This window comes from Humulus lupulus, chromosome 6, assembly GCF_963169125.1.
Source record: "Humulus lupulus chromosome 6, drHumLupu1.1, whole genome shotgun sequence".
Classification (NCBI taxonomy): Eukaryota; Viridiplantae; Streptophyta; class Magnoliopsida; order Rosales; family Cannabaceae; genus Humulus; species Humulus lupulus.
The window spans coordinates 87,596,135-87,615,287 of NC_084798.1; the positions used below are offsets into that span (position 1 = coordinate 87,596,135).

Sequence of the window (19,153 nt, forward strand, 5' to 3'; positions counted from 1 at the left end):
CCGTGTTCTTCGCAAGAAACTCGCCATTCTATTTGGTAAGCTCGTTGTTTTTAGCTTCGAGTGCTTTCTTAGCCTCAACGAGCCTAGTATCGAAATTCCTACCCTGAGACACCAACGCCTCAGCACGGCGCTAGCCAGCAGTTATGGTCAGTATTCCCTGAAGTCAGATAGAAAAAGATAAAATAAAGGCAGGGAATCGAAAATAAATGTGACATCATCAGGAGTTGACTTACGCTAACTATCTTGTTCAGCCCTCTATTGATAAAATGATCACTCTCCATAGAGGTAGTTTCAGTAATGGTTGCCTGACTGCATTTATGCTTGGAGAGCTTATATATTCTCTCCCTGACAGAGCTGACCACGATACTGGGCAGGGATCCTTCGGGCGGAGTGTGCAATGTTTGGCTGCTAGGAGCCTTAGGAGAAGGCTGCTGGTCGGCGGGTATTGCAGGATTAGAAGTTTGATCGACTGAAGGAGTTGAGGCTGGCTGCTCGAGTGGCGATGGAGGTGGTGTGTTCTCCTTTGAAGGGGCAGAAGTCGGACGGTCGTCAGTTCGGGTCTTCTTTGAGGCAGTTTTACAGCTCTCCCCTCGAGCCCTCTTGCTGTTCTTCTTCTGGCCAGAAGAGGCGGTGGCAGCCCTGTAATGCTCGAACACATCCTCAAAGTCCATATATGCACAAAAGGAAACAACGCGGGCAGTGAGACAAGATGGTCACACAGGGCCAAAAAATGAAAGTGAAGATATTACAAGTGAAGTACCCGCGCTACAACTATTGGTCGCTATATTGTTTACTGAACTACTTACTGCCTGGAAGAAATCTGAATTTAAGATTGGAGCATTCTTAAAGATGCCATCCCCGTCAAACAGATAACAGGGAATTGGAAAATTGTTTAAAAGTGAAATTACTATACCGTTGTCATCCGACGAGTCATCAGAGAGTTCGGTAGGCTCGGCGGCCTTCTGCTTTCCTTTTCCTTTGGGAGCCGAGGGCCTCTCTGCTCGAGGAGTGCTAACAGGTTCCCTGATTGTGACCCCAGTTGGTCTCCTCCGTGGAGGAGACGCCTGAGGTTGCTACTCGGGTTCCCCTTCGGCGCGAGCACTCCCTGACGAAGGCCCCCTCGTCTTTGATTGGGGGGCCCAAAGGCCGGCCAACCTAAGGTTAGCCTCAGTAGCCAGAGCCTTGACACTCTTTTCAGCATCTGGCATGCCAGTTAAGAGTGCTGCCCTCAACACCATTCCCGGAGTTTGGTTTGGTCGAAGCCACGGGCCTGGAATACATCAAGAGTTTAAGATCTTGCGGAGTAAAAAACCAAGAGAAGAATTCAGCTAGTGATAAGAAAGTTTTACCTCCACGAGCGAAAGCCAAGTTGTCTGCGACCAGGTCAGGCATAAGGAAGTACTCCTGGTGGTACCTCCCCATGTTTGAGATGTGGGTCATGTCAGTCAGGAAAGTGCACCCGGTTTCCTGATGACACAAATGGAAGAACCCCGTGCCTTCTTGGTTGGGGTTAGACTTGTGGTCGAACAGGTAGTTGACCTCATGTGGCGACGGCACGTGCCATTTTTTCTGGCTATACAAGATATAGAGTTCAGCGAGCATTCTATATCCGTTTGGGGTAATTTGGAAGGGGGCAACTCCAAAATAGTTGGCCACCCCCTGAAAGAATGCATGAATAGGCAAAGTGGCTCCTGCCTCAACATGAAACCGCGACCAGGCGCTGTAAGCACCTCCAGGCAGATTAGCCCTTTAGTCTGGGTTAGGTTTGACTAGGGTCACCCCTGTCAGATTGTATTTATTTAAGTAGTTGGCGATCATTCTGATCGTCACCCTACTTTCAGAGACTACATGCCACTCGACATCCGGCTGAGTAGCATGTCGAGGGCGGGCATGCCTTTGCACATTTGGATCGGGGGCATTTTCGTCTCGACCACTGGTCGAGGGAGCATCAGCAGTAGGCTGATGAGAAGTGTTGGAAGTTTTTCTTTTTCTAGCTTTGGTTTTGGTACGAACCATGTTTTGAGTCAAAACTAGGGAAGTGTTTAGGTTAATGCGAGAAAAAGGAATATCTGATATCAATGTTGAAGGTTGTTCTTCGTCTTCAAGAAGTTGAACTAGGAGGTCATCGTCAATGGATCTTTCTCCTCCCCATGGGTCTTGCATATGAACTGCAAACAGACAAAGGAGGAGATAAGACGCACAGCCTGGAGGCTTATGTTGAAAGTTGCAATAACGTTGCTCGCGTCTATCGACCAACATCATTCTAACCGAAACACTGAGTTTTATGCTAGCAGTTTGAAAAACGGATCAAAAAGTGAAAGTAAAAAGTTTTCTAAAAAGAAGCTTTTTCAACTCCTAAAGGGCATGAAAAACCTAGTTTTTCAACTAGCCTTAAAATCGAATTTTTACCTTGATTTTATGCCCTAAACCTATGATCCTGACTATCAAACTGATTCCTAACTTATATAGAGAAAAAATACACTACCCTATCAAGCATCAACGGTATATGCAAAATCTTCACAAATTTCTACCCAAGAACGCAAAAAGTTTCAGAGCACAGAAGCATCATACATGGCATCTCAAAAGGTCAAACGTCAAAGAAGATTTACCTGAACGAAGATTGGAGATCCTAAAAAATAAAAGCTTTGGGTTTGCAGGCGAAAGATCCTCGGCAGAGTATCTGAAAGCTTCGAAGTTCTGGGTTCTGGAATATGGTTCTTGAAAGCTCTTAGAAAAAAGATAGCGAGTAAAAGGTTGAAAGAAAAAGGTGGGGGTTACTTATAGAAGCTGAGGTGTGCCAAAAAGGGGTAATCATGGATTACCTTTTTCGAGGTATGGGGGAGTGTAACAGCCGTCAAGAATGGTTTCTTGGAAGCCGAAAATGTGCGATTGGACGTAGTTGGTTCACAGTTTCTGAGAATGCACGAGGGATTCTGACACATTCCGTGGGGCGTAGGAAAGGTTATTTTCCCAAGTTTACTTATTATTGGTCGCAATAAATAAACTTGGGGGGAAAATGTTATCCAAAGAGCAGGCGTGGATGATGTGGCAAACATTTTTAACACGTGGTTGACACCTAGCAGAGGTTCTGTTCGACCATCGACCAGGGAGATTCCCCTGACATAACATTTGGATTTTATATACAACCAGCTTGGTCGTATACTCCGTGTATTTTGAAAAGATCTTGTGCAATTGTAATCATATCCGAGATTATCACCTATGATTCTTGATTATCTGATTATTTAGGAAAGAATATCTGTAACTAATTCATGTAATCCTCATTGAGCCTATAAATAGAGAAGAAATAGCTCAAGGGAGGGATCTGGATCTTTGGACCTTTGGCTAATTTGATTTTATGCTTTACAAGGGACATATAGCTATTATCTTTTGATTGTATTATTCATCCCTCTAAGGCTTGTGAAACTTGAAGAACCCTAGTTCTTTGATCACTCATTTGAGAATCAATATCAATAATAGCTTAAGTGGACGTAGGTCATTACCAATTCGTGGGGCCGAACCACTATAATTTGTTGTGTCGTTTACTGGTTCTTTCCATTAGATCTATTTCAATACCTTCTATCACATCAAGCATTTGACTCCGTGTCAGTTGACCAAAACAAGGGTCAACATTACTATACTCAAAGGATGAAGTAGAGCACGAGGAACATTTGAGATTGATTTTCTCACGATTAAAATAGCATCAACTCTACGCCAAGTTCAAGAAATGCGAGTTTTGGCTTTTGCAAGTGGCATTACTTGGGCACATTATATCCTAGGACGGAGTTGTAGTAGACCCATCAAATGTAGAGGCCATGAAGGATTGGCCAAGACCAAAGAATGCACCCGAGGTAAGGAGCTTTCTTGGATTAGCAGGTTATTATAGGAGATTCGTAGAGGGATTTTCTAAGATAGCCACTCCGCTCACCAACCTGACCCAGAAAAAGCAAAGATTCAATTGGAAAGATAGATGTGAAGAAAGCTTCCAGTTGCTTAAGGATAAACTTTGCTCAGCACCAGTACTCTGTGTACCAACACCCAACGATAAGTTCGTAGTCTACTGTGATGCATCGAAGCAAGGGTTGGGTTGTGTGCTGATGCAGAATGACAAGGTGATAGCCTATGCCTCAAGGCAGATGAAGGAGTATGAACAAGGCTATCCAACGCACGATATGGAGTTGGCAGCGGCAGTCTTTGATTTGAAAATCTGGCGCCATTATCTTTACGGAGAACGGTGCGAGATTTATACGGACCACAAAAGTTTAAAATACTTCACTACTCAAAAGGAGCTTAACATGCAGCAGCGCAAGTTGTTAGAGCTAGTAAAGGATTATGACTGCGAAATCTTATACCACCTAGGAAAGGCAAACGTAGTTGTCGATGCGCTAAGTAGGAAAAGTTATGGAAGTTTAGCAGCTCTAGTCGGAATAGAAAAGTCACTGCAGTAGGAGCTGATCAATGCCGGAATAGAGGTAGTTATCGACAAGCTGGCTAACTTGTCTATCCAGTCAAATCTGCTAGAAGATATCCAGATTGAGAAAGGGCATGACGACACACTAGCGGCACATATGGATGCAGTTAGAGAAGGCAAGGCCATAGATTTCTCAATATCTGTTCAAGGATTATTGAGATATAAGGATCGGGTATGTGTCCCAAATAATCAAGAGATTAAGATGGCGATTCTAGAAGAAGCACATAGTACTCCTTACTCAGTCCACCCAGAGTCGACCAAGATGACGCATGACATCAAGGAAATATATTGGTGGCTAGGGATGAAGAAGGACATAGCGGAATTTGTGTCTAAGTGTCTAGTATGCCAGCAAGTAAAAGCAGAGCATCAGCGGCCTGTAGGCTTATTGCAACTGCTTAGCATACCGAAATGGAAGTGGGACGATATAGCTATGGATTTCATGACGAGTTTGCCACGAACGAATAAGCAGCATGATTCGGCTTGGGTAGTAATAGATAGACTAACCAAGTTCGCTCATTTCATACCTGTTAAGACTTCATATACAGCAGACCAATATGCAGACATGTATGTCCAAGAGATAGTACGGAGGCATGGAATCCCCAAGACAATAGTGTCAGATAGAGGATCGGTGTTTACATCGATATTTTGGGGAAGTTTATAGCAAGCCATGGGTACTAAGTTAAGTCTTAGTACAGATTTTCATCCTCAGACAGACGGGCAGTCCGAGCGTACGATTCAGATTTTAGAGGATATGTTATACACTTGTGTACTTGATTTTGGAGGATCAATGAATAAGTACTTGCCACTGATAGAGTTCTCCTACAACAATAGCTACTAGTCAACGTTATGAGTTGCACTGGGACGAAATAGGAAAAAGCCAGCTTCTCGGTCCCGGAGCTGTTAGAAAAGCTCAAGAAGCAGTAGTACTAATTAGACAGTGTATGCTTGCTGCTTAAAGACGTCAAAAAAGTTATGTGGGTACTAAGTGACGCAATGTGGAATTCAAGGTCGGAGATCAAGTCTTCCTGAAGATATCTCCTATGAAAGGTGTGAAGCAGTTTGGGAAGAAAGGCAAACTTAGCCCCCGATTTATAGGTCCTTTTGAGATATTGGACAAAGTGGGAGAAGTTGCGTATAGACTAACCTTACCGCCAGCCCTAGCAGATAATCACAACATGTTCCATATCTCCATGCTACGTAAGTATGTGTTAGACCCATCGTACGTCCTCAAGTACGATACGATATAACTCCAGAAAGACTTGATTTACGAGGAATGACCGATTAGCATCCTAGATAGAGGGATGAAGCAGTTACAGTCCAAGAGTATTCCAATAGTCAAAGTCCTATGGAGTAATAGTTCAGAACGAGAGGCAACGTGGGAGTTGGAGGAGGACATGCAAGGCCAGTATCCATATTAATTTGGTAAGTAAATTTCGAGGACGAAATTCTTTTTAGTAGGGGAGAATTGTAGAGTCCAAGAACTTTACTTATCTAGTAAGATAGTAGTAGTAATAGTAATAGTTGTAGTATTTTTGTAACTGTGGATTTTGGTTCAAGCCGGGACTTAGCTGGACACTCGTAGTAACACTAGTAGATTTTCTAAGTTTAACCTATAGTTTAAGAATATTAATTATAACCTAAGGTTTGATTAATATGACTGATTATGAAGGTGATATTTATTATACTATAAGGTTTAGATAGACCCAATAAGATATTTACGCTTGTCTTGTGTATGTTTAATGAGAATTAAGTATTTTTTAGGAATAAGTTTATTAAGAGTAATATTTGAAAATCCTAGGGTCTGCCAGCAAATTTTAAATCGTTAAAGGACTTAGTCAAGGTTGTTTACTCAATTCAAATTAGGCTGAAAAAATGTAATTACGTGTATAATATTTCAACGTATGTCGATATATCGCTGCTCTAGGAGGTGATATATCGCCATACGGGGATACGAAAAACACGTAGCTTCGCACGACCACCTCGACGAGCCTTGGGAGCATCATTACAGGCGATATATTGCTGTGGTGCATGGCTTTCAAACAATTTTGAAACCGAGCTCATTTTAATCCTTAACCTCTTAATAAGTCCAACTTTCTGACCGAGTCTTCAGCCTCTGCTGAATGATTATTCAAATGTTTTTCAATTAAAAACCCATTACTTTATTTAAGCTAAATAAAGATCTTTTCATTCTTAACCTCTATAAATAGGACATAATACCTAGCCATTTCTTCATTCATCAAGCTGAGTTCAAAGCCTACAAGCTGCTAGGATTACTTTGGAGTGTTAAACACTTGGGTTGGGGTTATAAGCTTTATCATTATAAGCTTAATAAACACTTGGGAAGTAAGGTTTATAGTACATTTCTGTTCGAGGTGTAGTTCGGTCATAGAAGCATTCAAGGTATTCCTTATTCCAGTTCCTTTCTGTATTGATTCTTATAGTTTTTCTACTCAAATCCTAACCCATATTCTCTATTCGTGGTTAGGCATCTAAGATCTTGAACGTAAGATTCTTGTTGGTAAGTATCTTTTCGATGGTGTAGTTCGTTCTTTTCATCTCTTTTTCTTAGTATACTCACCCCTCTATTATGGTTTTTAGGAGTGTTCCAAAGTCCCAATCTTGTTCTCACATTCCGGTTTTCGGTAAGGAAAATAGGGTAGATTTGTATGTTTTTATATATGTTTATGTTATAAGTATGGTATGTTTTTAGTTGTTTTAGTATATAAATTTTTTAGATAACAATCACATAATTTGTTTAGATAACAAATATATAGCTTGTTTAGATAACAAGTCCTAATAGTAGATTCCTTGGGCATATGATTGTTTAGATAACAGCCCCATAAATTTATATGACTTGTTTAGATAACTAGCCTCGTAAATTTATGGGCATATGATTGCTTAGCTAGCAAGTCCCAAGAAGTATGATGGCCATTATAATAGATGTTGTATTTACATAGTTATATGATCATAGTTTACAGTTTATAGTTTATGTGTATGTATATGTTTCATGGTGGTAGTAGACTTTCCTTGTCGGGCATTAGGCTCACTCCTTTATGTTTTATATGTGCAGGAAAATAGTTATGGCGGCATGAAGGTTCTTGGTAGCTTGGGGATGTGTATTGAGGCTGGATGGAATCGATGGATTGCGCGTTCGATTAGAGGATAAAGCTTTTAAGTCTTTTAGTTATGATTTCTATGTATTATTTTTCCGCACTTAATTTTGTAATCAATTTATTTAAGTTATATATTTAAACCTTTACTTTACAGTTTTAAATAAAGTTATGGTGTTTTCATATGTACGTTTTCTTAAGATTAGTATAGTAGTTATTAATAGTCCAAGGTCTAGAATAGTTGGGTCATTGTGGATGCCGAAAATCCACCAAATAAGAAAAACACACAAAAGAAGTTTCTAGTCCCTTAAAGAAGTAAATAGCTAAGGGGCACCAAGGGCGCCAAGTACGCAATGAAGGCAGAAGGTAATTATAGGCCATCGAAGTGTTAGACACTCGCAGAGCTCTAGGCCTCATGAGGTCATTCCAGGCCTCCAAGCTGCATCACCTTGTTAGACGTGTTTGTCATGCACACATGGCCCTTATCCGTGCCCCTCGAAGTTAAGGCCCCAGCCTCGCGAACGCCACTCCAGCAGCACCCCGCCCATGCCAACACCTCATGCGCCTAGCCTTGCCCCGAGGTGTCCCACACCAAGGACCTCACGCCAAGAAGACATTTCGCACCTAGGATGTATCCCATGTCTCATCAAGGCATGCGTCTCGCGCCCCGCGCGCACCAGGGGCCTCGCGCCCATGCGCCTCGCGCCCCGCGCGCACCAGGGGCCTCGCGCCCGCGCGCCCATGCGCCTCGCGCCTCTTGCCCCGCGCGCACCAGGGGCCTCGCGCCCCGCGCGCCCATGCGCCTCGCGCCCCGCGCGCACCAGGGGTCTCGCGCCCGCGCATGCGCCTCGCGCCCCGCGCGCACCAGGGGCCTCGCGGCCCGCGCGCCCATGCGCCTCGCGCCCCACGCGCACCAGGGGCCTCGCGCCCCGCACGCCCATGCGCCTCGCGCCCGCGCGCATCAGGGGCCTCGCGCCCGCGCGCCCATGCGCCTCGCGCCCCGCGCGCAACAGGGGCCTCGCGCCCCGCGCGCACCAAGGGCCTCGCACCCGCGCGCCCATGCGCCTCGCGCCCCGCGCGCACCAGGGGTCTCGCGCCTGCGCATGCGCCTCGCGCCCCGCGCGCACCAGGGGCCTCGCGCCCATGCGCCTCGCGCCCCACGCGCACCAGGGGCCTCGCGCCCCGCGCGCCCATGCGCCTCGCGCCCCGCGCGCACCAGGGGCTCGCAATGAGGTATGGCCTTGCCCATGGCCTCTCCCATGGCCTCGTCCATGGCCTCGTCCATGGCTTCGCCCATGGCTTCGCCCATGGCCTCGCCCATGGCCTCGCCCATGGCCTCGCCCATGGCCTCGCCCATGGCCTCGCCCATGGCGTCGCCCATGGCGTCGTCCATGGCCTCGTCCATGGCCTCACCCATGGCCTCGCCCATGGCCTCTCCCATGGCCTCGCCCATGGCCTCGCCCATGGCCTCTCCCATGGCCTCGCCCATGGCCTCTCCCATGGCCTCGCCCATGGCCTTGGAGGTGAGAATACTCACAAAGGGCAAGGTACATGCATGAATATGGAATGTGCCTACAAACCTAAAGAAGCAGAGTACGGATATAGTACCCTTACCAGACAAGTAGTGGGAATGCCAGGAGTGGTTATGCAAGAATAGGAGTTATGGTCCGTACGTCTACGGCCATGGGTCAGAGCCGACACCACTACCTCCTGCGCCACTACGCCTGCCACCACGCATTAGACATGGGTACCGACAAGTAGTGGAGACGTCCTCCTGACACCTACTTCTGTACGGGGTGTACGACCACAACCTCTGAAGCCACTCCCCTGACACAGTACGTATGTACCACTTGGTCCCCTGGACCACTATGTATCTAAGGCCATTAGAGCCTACTATAAAAGGAACCCTAAGACCACCTGAAAGGGGGTGGGAAAATTCATTGTAAGGAGAGGCTATTGAGAAATATACCAGGATTTGCTCCATCATTTATCTGTGTCTACTTTTTCTTAAAGTTTATTCTTAGTTCTTACAAAAACCTCACTCGACTTACCTTTGAGTTTTCCGATCTAATTTCGTTGACGAGATTTCACCGTCAACAGTTTGGCGCCGTCTGTGGGAAGAACAAGCATCAAGCCAGTGTTCTTCCTTCATTTCCAACAAAGAAAGATGCTAAGACGTTCAAAACGCCTACGGCAAATACAAAAGGTGGAGGTTCACCGAGACGAAGTAGAGCGGAGGCCTTCCAAGAAAGACCCCCCTCTGCCCGAGCATGGAGATGGACCAGAAGAACCTCTTCCCCTGGAGGAGGAGAGGGAAGCATCGTCCTCAGCTACCCAGCCCGACGGAGGTCATTCAGAGCCGCTAGTGTATCCACTTAACCGGCCCCTGTTGACCCCACGCTCAGGCCACCGGGACCCCAGTCCCTCGACGCACTGGCCAGGCAAGGGTCCCGGGGTACGCTCGGTAAGTTACAGCTCAAGGACGCGCTTCTACAAGGATGAGATTCACGAGTTGCATAAAAAGACTAGGAGGCTGGAAACCATGATGGAGAACATGCAGAAGGTTTTAAACAACCTACGGCAAGGGAAGTCAAGCATGCCCCTCCCAAAGCATAAAGGGAAGAAGCATGAAAAAGGGGAAAACACTGTCCCCATAGACGGTGGGGGAACCCAACTTTCCGCCAGTGAAACCCCCCAGGCAAAGTACCATGGGGGACATAGGCCAACGAAGTGTCCCCAGGAGCATAGGCAGAGAGAAGATGAGGGTCATAAGAAAGATGCCGAAGTCCCCCCAAAAGGGTCACCCCCTGGCCTAAGAAAAGGGCTCCATGAGGAGAGGTCAGAAGTGAGAGACGCACCCCCCGCGGTTCCACCGAGGGACACAACCAAGGCGAGGGATCAGCCCGAGAACCCGCAAAATTCCTTATACGAAAAGAGGAGGGGACTAGACACCAAAATGCGATGCCCTCAAGGCAAGATCACCACTGTACTTGGGGGGCACATGGATGGCGGAGAATTCGACCGTGATTCACCCTTCACAAGGGAGATTCAGGCTGAACAAATGCCCACTGGCTTCAGAGAGCCTCGCATGACTCCGTATGAGGGTACTACAGACCCAAAATATCACTTAGACTCCTTCAATAACTTGATGAGGTTAAGGGGGGTCAACAGCAGAGCAAAATGTCATTGCTTCGTCGTTACTCTTAAAGGAGTGGCGTACAAATGGTTCAGGAGGTTAAGGCCAGGAACAATCAAGTCATGGCAACAATTCTCTGATGAATTTCTTCAGCAACACCATGCAGCGTGTGACTACGTCATGCCAACTACCAGCCTCGCTAACATCAAACATGGCGAGAATGAAAGTTTGAAGGACTACATCCATAGATTCGGTATAGAAGCAACAAAGGTGGGATGTTTAACCAAAGCAGAGCTCAAGATGGCTATTACAGCCGGAGTTCGTCCAGGAAGCAAGTTATGGAGTAACATGCTCAAAAGAGAAGTTTCGGATTTGGACGACTTCTTCGAGAGAGCACAGAAGTGCATACGTGTGGAAGAGGGCCATAAGAACTTCCATGTCGAAGAGAGCGAACCTTCCTCCAGTGGCCATACTACCAGTATGTCTGGGGATTCCATATAGAAGGGGGGCATCGTGCTAAAGGGGTCCCTGACCAAATTAGAGATCGAACGAAGACCATCTAGCCATGAAAGTCTCCACCAAAAGGGGTCTACAAATTAGACACCTCCCAAAAGGGGTCTCCAAAGTAGACACCTCCAAAAAGGGTCTCCAAAGTAGACGCTTGCAAAAAGGGTCTCCAAAGTAGGCGCTTGCAAAAAGGGTCTCCAAAGTAGGCGCTTGCAAAAAGGGTCTCATAAGTAGACACCACCAAAAGGGGTCTACAAAGTAGACACCCACCAAAAGGGGTCTACAACGTAGACACCTCCCAAAAAGGGTCTCCCAAGTAGACGTTATCCAAAAGGGTCTCAAAGTAGACGCTTCCGAAAAGGGTCTCAAAGAAGACGCTTGCAAAAAGGGTCTCAAAGAAGACGCTTGCAAAAATAGTACTATGCCTAATGACGAGAAGGACGCTTCTCGCAAGATATAATAAGCGCGCGCGAAGATATATAAAAGGATAACTAGAACCCAAGGGGTCAATATATCCTTACAGGTGCAACTAAGACGCATCACAGAGAGGCCTACCAAACCCCCTTTTCGCGTGGGTTCCAAAGGACCTCGAACATGATAAATATATAAAAAAAAAAAAAGAAGAAGAATAAGAGAATAATAAAAAGGAACGGAAGAGTCTACAAGAACGCCTAAAGGCCTCCCTATAGACTGGGGGGTAAGTGTGGATGCCGAAAATCCACCAAATAAGAAAAACACACAAAAGAAGTTTCTAGTCCCTTAAAGAAGTAAATAGCTAAGGGGCACCAAGGGCGCCAAGTACGCAATGAAGGCAGAAGGTAATTATAGGCCATCGAAGTGTTAGACACTCGCAGAGCTCTAGGCCTCATGAGGTCATTCTAGGCCTCCAAGCTGCATCACCTTGTTAGACGTGTTTGTCATGCACACATGGCCTTATCCGTGCCCCTCGAAGTTAAGGCCCCAGCCTCGCGAACGCCACTCCAGCAGCACCCCGCGCATGCCAACACCTCATGCGCCTAGCCTTGCCCCGAGGTGTCCCACACCAAGGACCTCACGCCAAGAAGACATTTCGCACCTAGGATGTATCCCATGTCTCATCAAGGCATGCGCCTCGCGCCCCGCGCGCACCAGGGGCCTCGCGCCCATGCGCCTCGCGCCCCGCGCGCACCAGGGGCCTCGCGCCCGCGCGCCCATGCGCCTCGCGCCTCGTGCCCCGCGCGCACCAGGGGCCTCGCGCCCCGCGCGCCCATGCGCCTCGCGCCCCGCGCGCACCAGGGGTCTCGCGCCCGCGCATGCGCCTCGCGCCCCGCGCGCACCAGGGGCCTCGCGCCCCGCGCGCCCATGCGCCTCGCGCCCCACGCGCACCAGGGGCCTCGTGCCCCGCACGCCCATGCGCCTCGCGCGCCCATGCACCTTGCGCCCGCGCACATCAGGGGCCTCGCGCCCGCGCGCCCATGCGCCTCACGCCCCGCGCGCACCAGGGGCCTCGCGCCCCGCGCGCACCAAGGGCCTCGCGCCCGCGCGCCCATGCGCCTCGCGCCCCGCGCGCACCAGGGGTCTCGCGCCCGCGCATGCGCCTCGCGCCCCGCGCGCACCAGGGGCCTCGCGCCCCGCGCGCCCATGCGCCTCGCGCCCCGCGCGCACCAGGGGCCTCGCGCCCCGCGGGCAGCAGGGGCTCGCAATGAGGTATGGCCTTACCCATGGCCTCTCCCATGGCCTCGTCCATGGCCTCGTCCATGGCTTCGCCCATGGCCTCGCCCATGGCCTCGCCCATGGCCTCGCCCATGGCCTCGCCCATGGCCTCTCCCATGGCCTCGCCCATGGCCTCTCCCATGGCCTCGCCCATGGCCTCTCCCATGGCCTCTCCCATGGCCTCTCCCATGGCCTCGCCCATGGCCTCGCCCATGGCCTTGGAGGTGAGAATACTCACAAAGGGCAAGGTACATGCATGAATATGGAATGTGCCTACAAACCTAAAGAAGTCAGAGTACGGATATAGTACCCTTACCAGACAAGTAGTGGGAATGCCAGGAGTGGTTATGCAAGAATAGGAGTTATGGTCCGTACGTCTACGGCCATGGGTCAGAGCCGACACCACTACCTCCTACGCCACTACGCCTGCCACCACGCATTAGACATGGGTACCGACAAGTAGTGGAGACGTCCTCCTGACACCTGCTTCTGTACGGGGTGTACGACCACAACCTCTGAAGCCACTCCCCTGACACAGTACGTATGTACCACTTGGTCCCCTGGACCACTATGTATCTAAGGCCATTAGAGCCTACTATAAAAGGAACCCTAAGACCACCTGAAAGGGGGTGGGAAAATTCATTGTAAGGAGAGGCTATTGAGAAATATACCAGGATTTGCTCCATCATTTATCTGTGTCTACTTTTTCTTAAAGTTTATTCTTAGTTCTTACAAAAACCTCACTCGACTTACCTTTGAGTTTTCCGATCTAATTTCGTTGACGAGATTTCACCGTCAACAGTCATTACACGAGCATTCGAGCTCGGATCTTCTCGATAACCTCATTATTCTTCTGAACCATCTTCGGTCCCAAATACTTCCTCTCACCCATCTCATCCCAATGAATGAGTGATCTGCACTTTCTTCCATATAACATCTCATATAGAGCTACTCCAATCGTTGATTGATAAATGTTATTGTATGAAAACTCGATCAACAGGAGATACTTCCTCCAAGACCCGTCAAATTCTATCACACACGCTCTGAACATGTCTTCCAATACCTGAATCATCCTCTCAGACTGTCCATCTGTCTGAGGATGAAAGGTCGTACTGAACTTCAGCTGAGTCCCCATAACCCTCTGTAAACCACCCCAAAACTTGGAGGTAAATATAGGATTCCGGTCAGACACTATGGACATGGGAACCCCATGGAGACGTATAATTTCCCTCACATACAAATCCGCATACTGATCCACAATATAGGTCGTCTTCACTGGCAGAAAGTGAGTTGACTTTATGTATCTGTCTACTATCACCCACACCGAGTCATGAAGCCCAACTGTCCTAGGTCAACCTCCCACAAAATCCATCGTATTACCCTCCCATTTCCACTCAGGAATACCCAAAGGTTGTAGCAACCTTGTTTGTCACTAATACTCAGCCATCACCTGCTGACAGGTCAAACACTTGGCCACGTACTCCACTACATCCTTCTTCATCTCAGGCCACCAATACAACGTCCGTAGATCCTGATACATCTTCGTGGTGCCTGGATGGAGTGAGTATGGTGTAGTATAGGATTCATCGAGTATCTCTCGTCTAACCCCCATATCATTCGGGACACCGATGTAATCCTTATATCTTAGTAATCCTATCTCTGAAATGGAATAGTCCTTAGCCACTCCAGCTAAGACATTCCCTCTAACTTCTTGTAATTGTTCATCTACCAACTGACCCTCTTTTATCCTCTCCAGAAGGGCCGATTGTAAAGTGATATTGGCCAACCAACCCATAACCTATTCTATCCTCACTCTAGACATCTCTTTTGCCAACTCTCTCGATATTTGTGCAGAGCTAAACAACTGTCCCGGGCCCCTCTGGCTTAACGCATTCTCTACTACGTTGGCTTTCCCTGGGTGGTAAAGGATGTCACAATCATATTCCTTCACTAACTCTAGCCAACGCCTCTGCCTCATATTCAGATCCTTATGGGTGAAGAAATACTTCAAAATCTTATGATCGGTGTATATCTCGCACTTCTCCCCGTACAGATAATGTTGCCACACCTTCAGTGCGAATACCACTGCTGCCAATTTCAGATCATGGGTAGGATACCATTGCTCATACTCCTTCATCTTCCGTGATTAATAAGCAATAACCTTCTCATTCAGCATCAATACACATCCCAATCCCAACCTGGATACATCACAGTATACCACAAACTTCCCTCCTTCCGAAGGAAGGCTCAATACCAGAGCAATAATCAGCCGTCGCTTCAGTTGCTGGAAGCTATTCTCACACTTGTCTGACCAGACGAACTTTAGATTCCTCCGTGTCAATTCTATCATCGGTGTAGCAATCTTCAGGAACCCTTCTACAAACCATCTGTAATAACCCACTAACCCAAGGAAACTTCTAACCTCTAAGGCATTTCTTGGTCTCGGCCAATCTCTCACTGCCTCCACCTTAATTCCATCTTCACCAGCAATATCTCCAAGGAATGTCACTTTGGGTAGCCAAAACTCACACTTCTTAAAATTGTCATACAATTGTTGCTCCCTCAATCTCTTGAAGACCTGTCGAAGATGTTGTTCATGTTTTGCCTTTGAGCTGGAGTAAACCAAGATGTCGTCGATGAAGAAAATCACAAATTGATCCAAGAAATCCTTGAACACCCTGTTCATCAAGTCCATAAATGTTGCTGGGGCTTTGGTCAAACCAAATGAAATGACCAGAAACTCATAATCCTCATACCTTGTTCGGAAGGCCGTCTTTGGTATATCCTCGTCCTTGATCCTCAGCTGGTGATAACTAGATCGAAGATCAATCTTCAAGAACACCGTCTTTCCCTGTAGCTGATCGAACATGTCATCGATCCATGGTAAGGGGTACTTATTCTTGATGGTCAACTTATTTAGTTCTCGGTAGTCTATACACATCCTCAAAGTCCCATCCTTCTTCTTCACGAACAGAACTGGAACACCCCATGGTGAGTAGCTAGGCCTGATAAACCCCAAATTAAGAAGCTCTTGCAACTGTATCTTCAACTCTTTCAATTCTGCTGGAGCCATCCTATATGGCGCCCTCGCCACTGGCACTGTCCCTGGTGCTATCTCGATGACGAACTAAATCTCCCTATGTGGTGGCAACCTAGTAAATTTTTAGGAAACACATCCAAGAACTCGCGAACCAATCTAATCTCTCTTGACCCTGCTGCCAAAACTGTGGTAGTATCCATCACACTTGCTAGAAAACCTATACAACCTCCCTGCAATAGGTTCCTAGCCCTCAATGCTGATATCATGGGAATGTGGGGTCCATGCACAGCACCCACGAAAACAAAGGGATCATTTCCCTCAGGCTCAAAAGTCACCATCTTCTTCCTGCAGTCTATTGTAGCCCCATATCTGACAAGCCAATCCATCCCCAAGATCATATCAAAATTATCCATACTCAACTCGATCAAGTCTACTGATATTTCCCTACTATCTACCATCACCTACCAGTTCCCCTGTAGGAAATATCGTCCCAAACCCCTCAGTATAGTACTCACTAGGTCTACACAATCTATCAATTACCTTACTAGAAAAAAATGAATGTGTAGCACCGGAGTCAATCAATACATTATAAGAAGAGGCAGTGCTAGAAAGCTGACCTGTAACCACAGAGGGACTAGCCTCGGCCTCTACCTGCAGCAAGGTGAATACTCGAGCTGGAGTCAAGTTGTCCACCTTCCCTAATCCCTGTTTCTTCGCTGTTGGGCAGTATTTCTTGAGGTGTCCCACCACCCCACACAGATAGCAAGCCTTTTCCCGACATTCGCCTAGATTGCGCTTCCTGCACCTCATGCACTCAGGGTAACTCCTCCATGTCTCACTGCCTCCCTGGAGACAACCCTGAGCACACTGACCCTTCCTATCAAGACCAGCAGTCGTCGAAGTGTCAGGGGTCTTTCTCTTCAAATTACTAGGGCCTCCGCGCCTACTAAACCCTGTGGATGGAAGCACTGCCCTGCGAACATCCCGTCTCACAGCGCTCTTTCTCCAAATCTTGTTTTCTGCCTCTTCAGCAGTAAGTGCCTTCTCAACCACCTAGGCATAAGTGGTTCCCAAAGCAACTGTTGTAATTCTCACATCCCAGGCTATCATAGCATTAAGCCCTCTAATAAATATGTCCTGCCTGGCTGCATCAGTAGGCACTGGATTTGGTGCAAACTTTGCAAAACTAATGAACTTCAGGGCATACTATGTAACTGTCATGTTGCCATGTACCAGCCCCACGAACTCATTCACCTTCGTTACCCTGACAGCAACGTTATAGTATTTCTGGCTGAACAAGTCTCTGAACCACTGCGAACTTAGAGTAGAAATATCTCTGGTCTGTGATGCCACCTCCAGCCAAATAATGACATCCTCTCTAAGCGTATAGGTGGCATAGGCCACTCTGTCATTATCTTCTACCCTCCTACCCTCATGAAATCCAAGATAGAAGTAATCATACTCATCCACTATTCAGCCTTCAGTGGATCTGGTCCTCCCTCAAAGGTTGGAGGATGTTGACTCCTGAACAGCTCATACAGTGGCTCCCACCTACTCCCAACCTCAAGTGTCTGTACAACTGGTGCCACAGCAGGTGGCAAAATAGGTCCAGCACTCCCTGGCGAAGCCTGTTGTCTCAAAAGACGGATCTGCTCTTCCTGACTTTGTAACCGGGCTTGCATGTCTGCAAGTATCTGCTGCCAGTTTTCAGGGACTAGCAGAGGGTTCTGGCCCTGGTCATCATCTCTAGCCTTAGACCCTGGGTCGGCTAGTCGTATCAATTTCCTTGGACATATAGCTATCCAAGTTTATCTGCAATCAATGACTTAGTGGTCAGACAATGATGACAGGGTAACCATCTTTCCATAGCTCACCATTGAAACTCAATCCACAAGCAATCAAGATGCAACCAATCATTCAAATATTCATTCACATATAGTAGCAATCCTAATAAGCATGCCCCAGAATAGTCACACAGCAGTCAAGGGCTAGGCCCTATCAGTATCTCATGCTCCCTATTAACCATACAGATTGAAGCTTTTACATTTCATTCAAGCACTTAAGCATATAATCACATATATACAATTACCAAACCCTAAGTCGAGTTTGTCTTTAGCGGCGAGTTTACATGTTCAACCAATCTTCAGGAACCCTTAAACCTAGACCGCTCTGATACCAAGTTGTAATGCCTTAGATAACCGAGACCGATACACTATGTAGTTAAAATAGTGCAGGACTTGCTAATGAAGTCATTTGAATAAAAAAGTAACCCTAGGGTCAACAACCAAATTAGGGTTAAAAGATTTTGAATATAAACGGTTAATTTTTCATTAAAATAGATGTTTGGAACATGGGATCCCAAAAAAAGGGTTTAAGAGAAAAAGCTTCAAAACTCTCAAAAGTTATATACAATTAGTGGCCACTCTAATGGCAAAATTACAAGTTTTAGGCTTCTGACCCTGTACTTTCCCTCGGTCGTGGTGGACGAGCAGCTGACAATGTACACCTCGCCCCCAGAGCTCTCCAACTAATGGTTGATCCAGCTTACCCTTGCCTTTACCTGCACCACGTAGCACACATGAGCCAAAGGCCCTGAAAGAAAACCATAACAGTAATACATAATCAGTGATGATAATCATTCAACCATAAAACAACTATTAAAATATTCAACAAGTCATAGACATCAAACTATTCTTAGTAAACATATACGTTTAGCAATTTATTTCAATCAATATTCAATATCCATGGTCATCGCCCTTAGGCCACGCCCTCTGTTTACTTCACTGACTCTGGCTTGCTTAGGTTGAGTTCAGTGTTTATCTAGCTGCCTCACCTCACAGTGGCCGAGCTGCGTCCTGTGCACAAATTATTAGCCCTGACTCTCTTAAGGCGTTCATTCTTATATGCCAAGTAAATAATTTATCCATACATGAACATGTTCAATATTGTGAATCTTAGTCCCATAATAACCACTCAAGAGTGAAGTTTTCTTACCTTGAATTCCTAGCAGAGATAATGGAATGGTCCCGAGTACGATCCTCAGTCCTGAGCCTTAGCGATAAACCTAGTTACAGTGGCCAATCGATAATGGGTAAATGTCAACGTCTAATCCAAATATATACTTAGGAGATAAAAAACTAGCCTTCGGAACCTCAATTTAGACTAAACAGGGTAGTAAAAATTGTCTCGAGTGCCTAGGT

At 47.0% G+C, this 19,153-nt stretch overlaps 1 protein-coding gene across 1 annotated transcript; it reads right to left on the minus strand.

Moving 5' to 3' along the window:
• Positions 1 to 15,059: 15,059 nt before the first annotated feature.
• LOC133785275 (uncharacterized mitochondrial protein AtMg00860-like) lies at positions 15,060 to 17,635 on the minus strand. Its single transcript, XM_062224525.1, has 2 exons — positions 17,493 to 17,635; positions 15,060 to 15,525 (listed from the first exon to the last, which is right to left on the minus strand). The coding sequence occupies exons 1-2, from the start codon at positions 17,633 to 17,635 to the stop codon at positions 15,060 to 15,062; spliced, it is 609 nt and encodes a 202-aa protein (XP_062080509.1).
• Between the last annotated feature and the right edge of the window lie 1,518 nt (positions 17,636 to 19,153).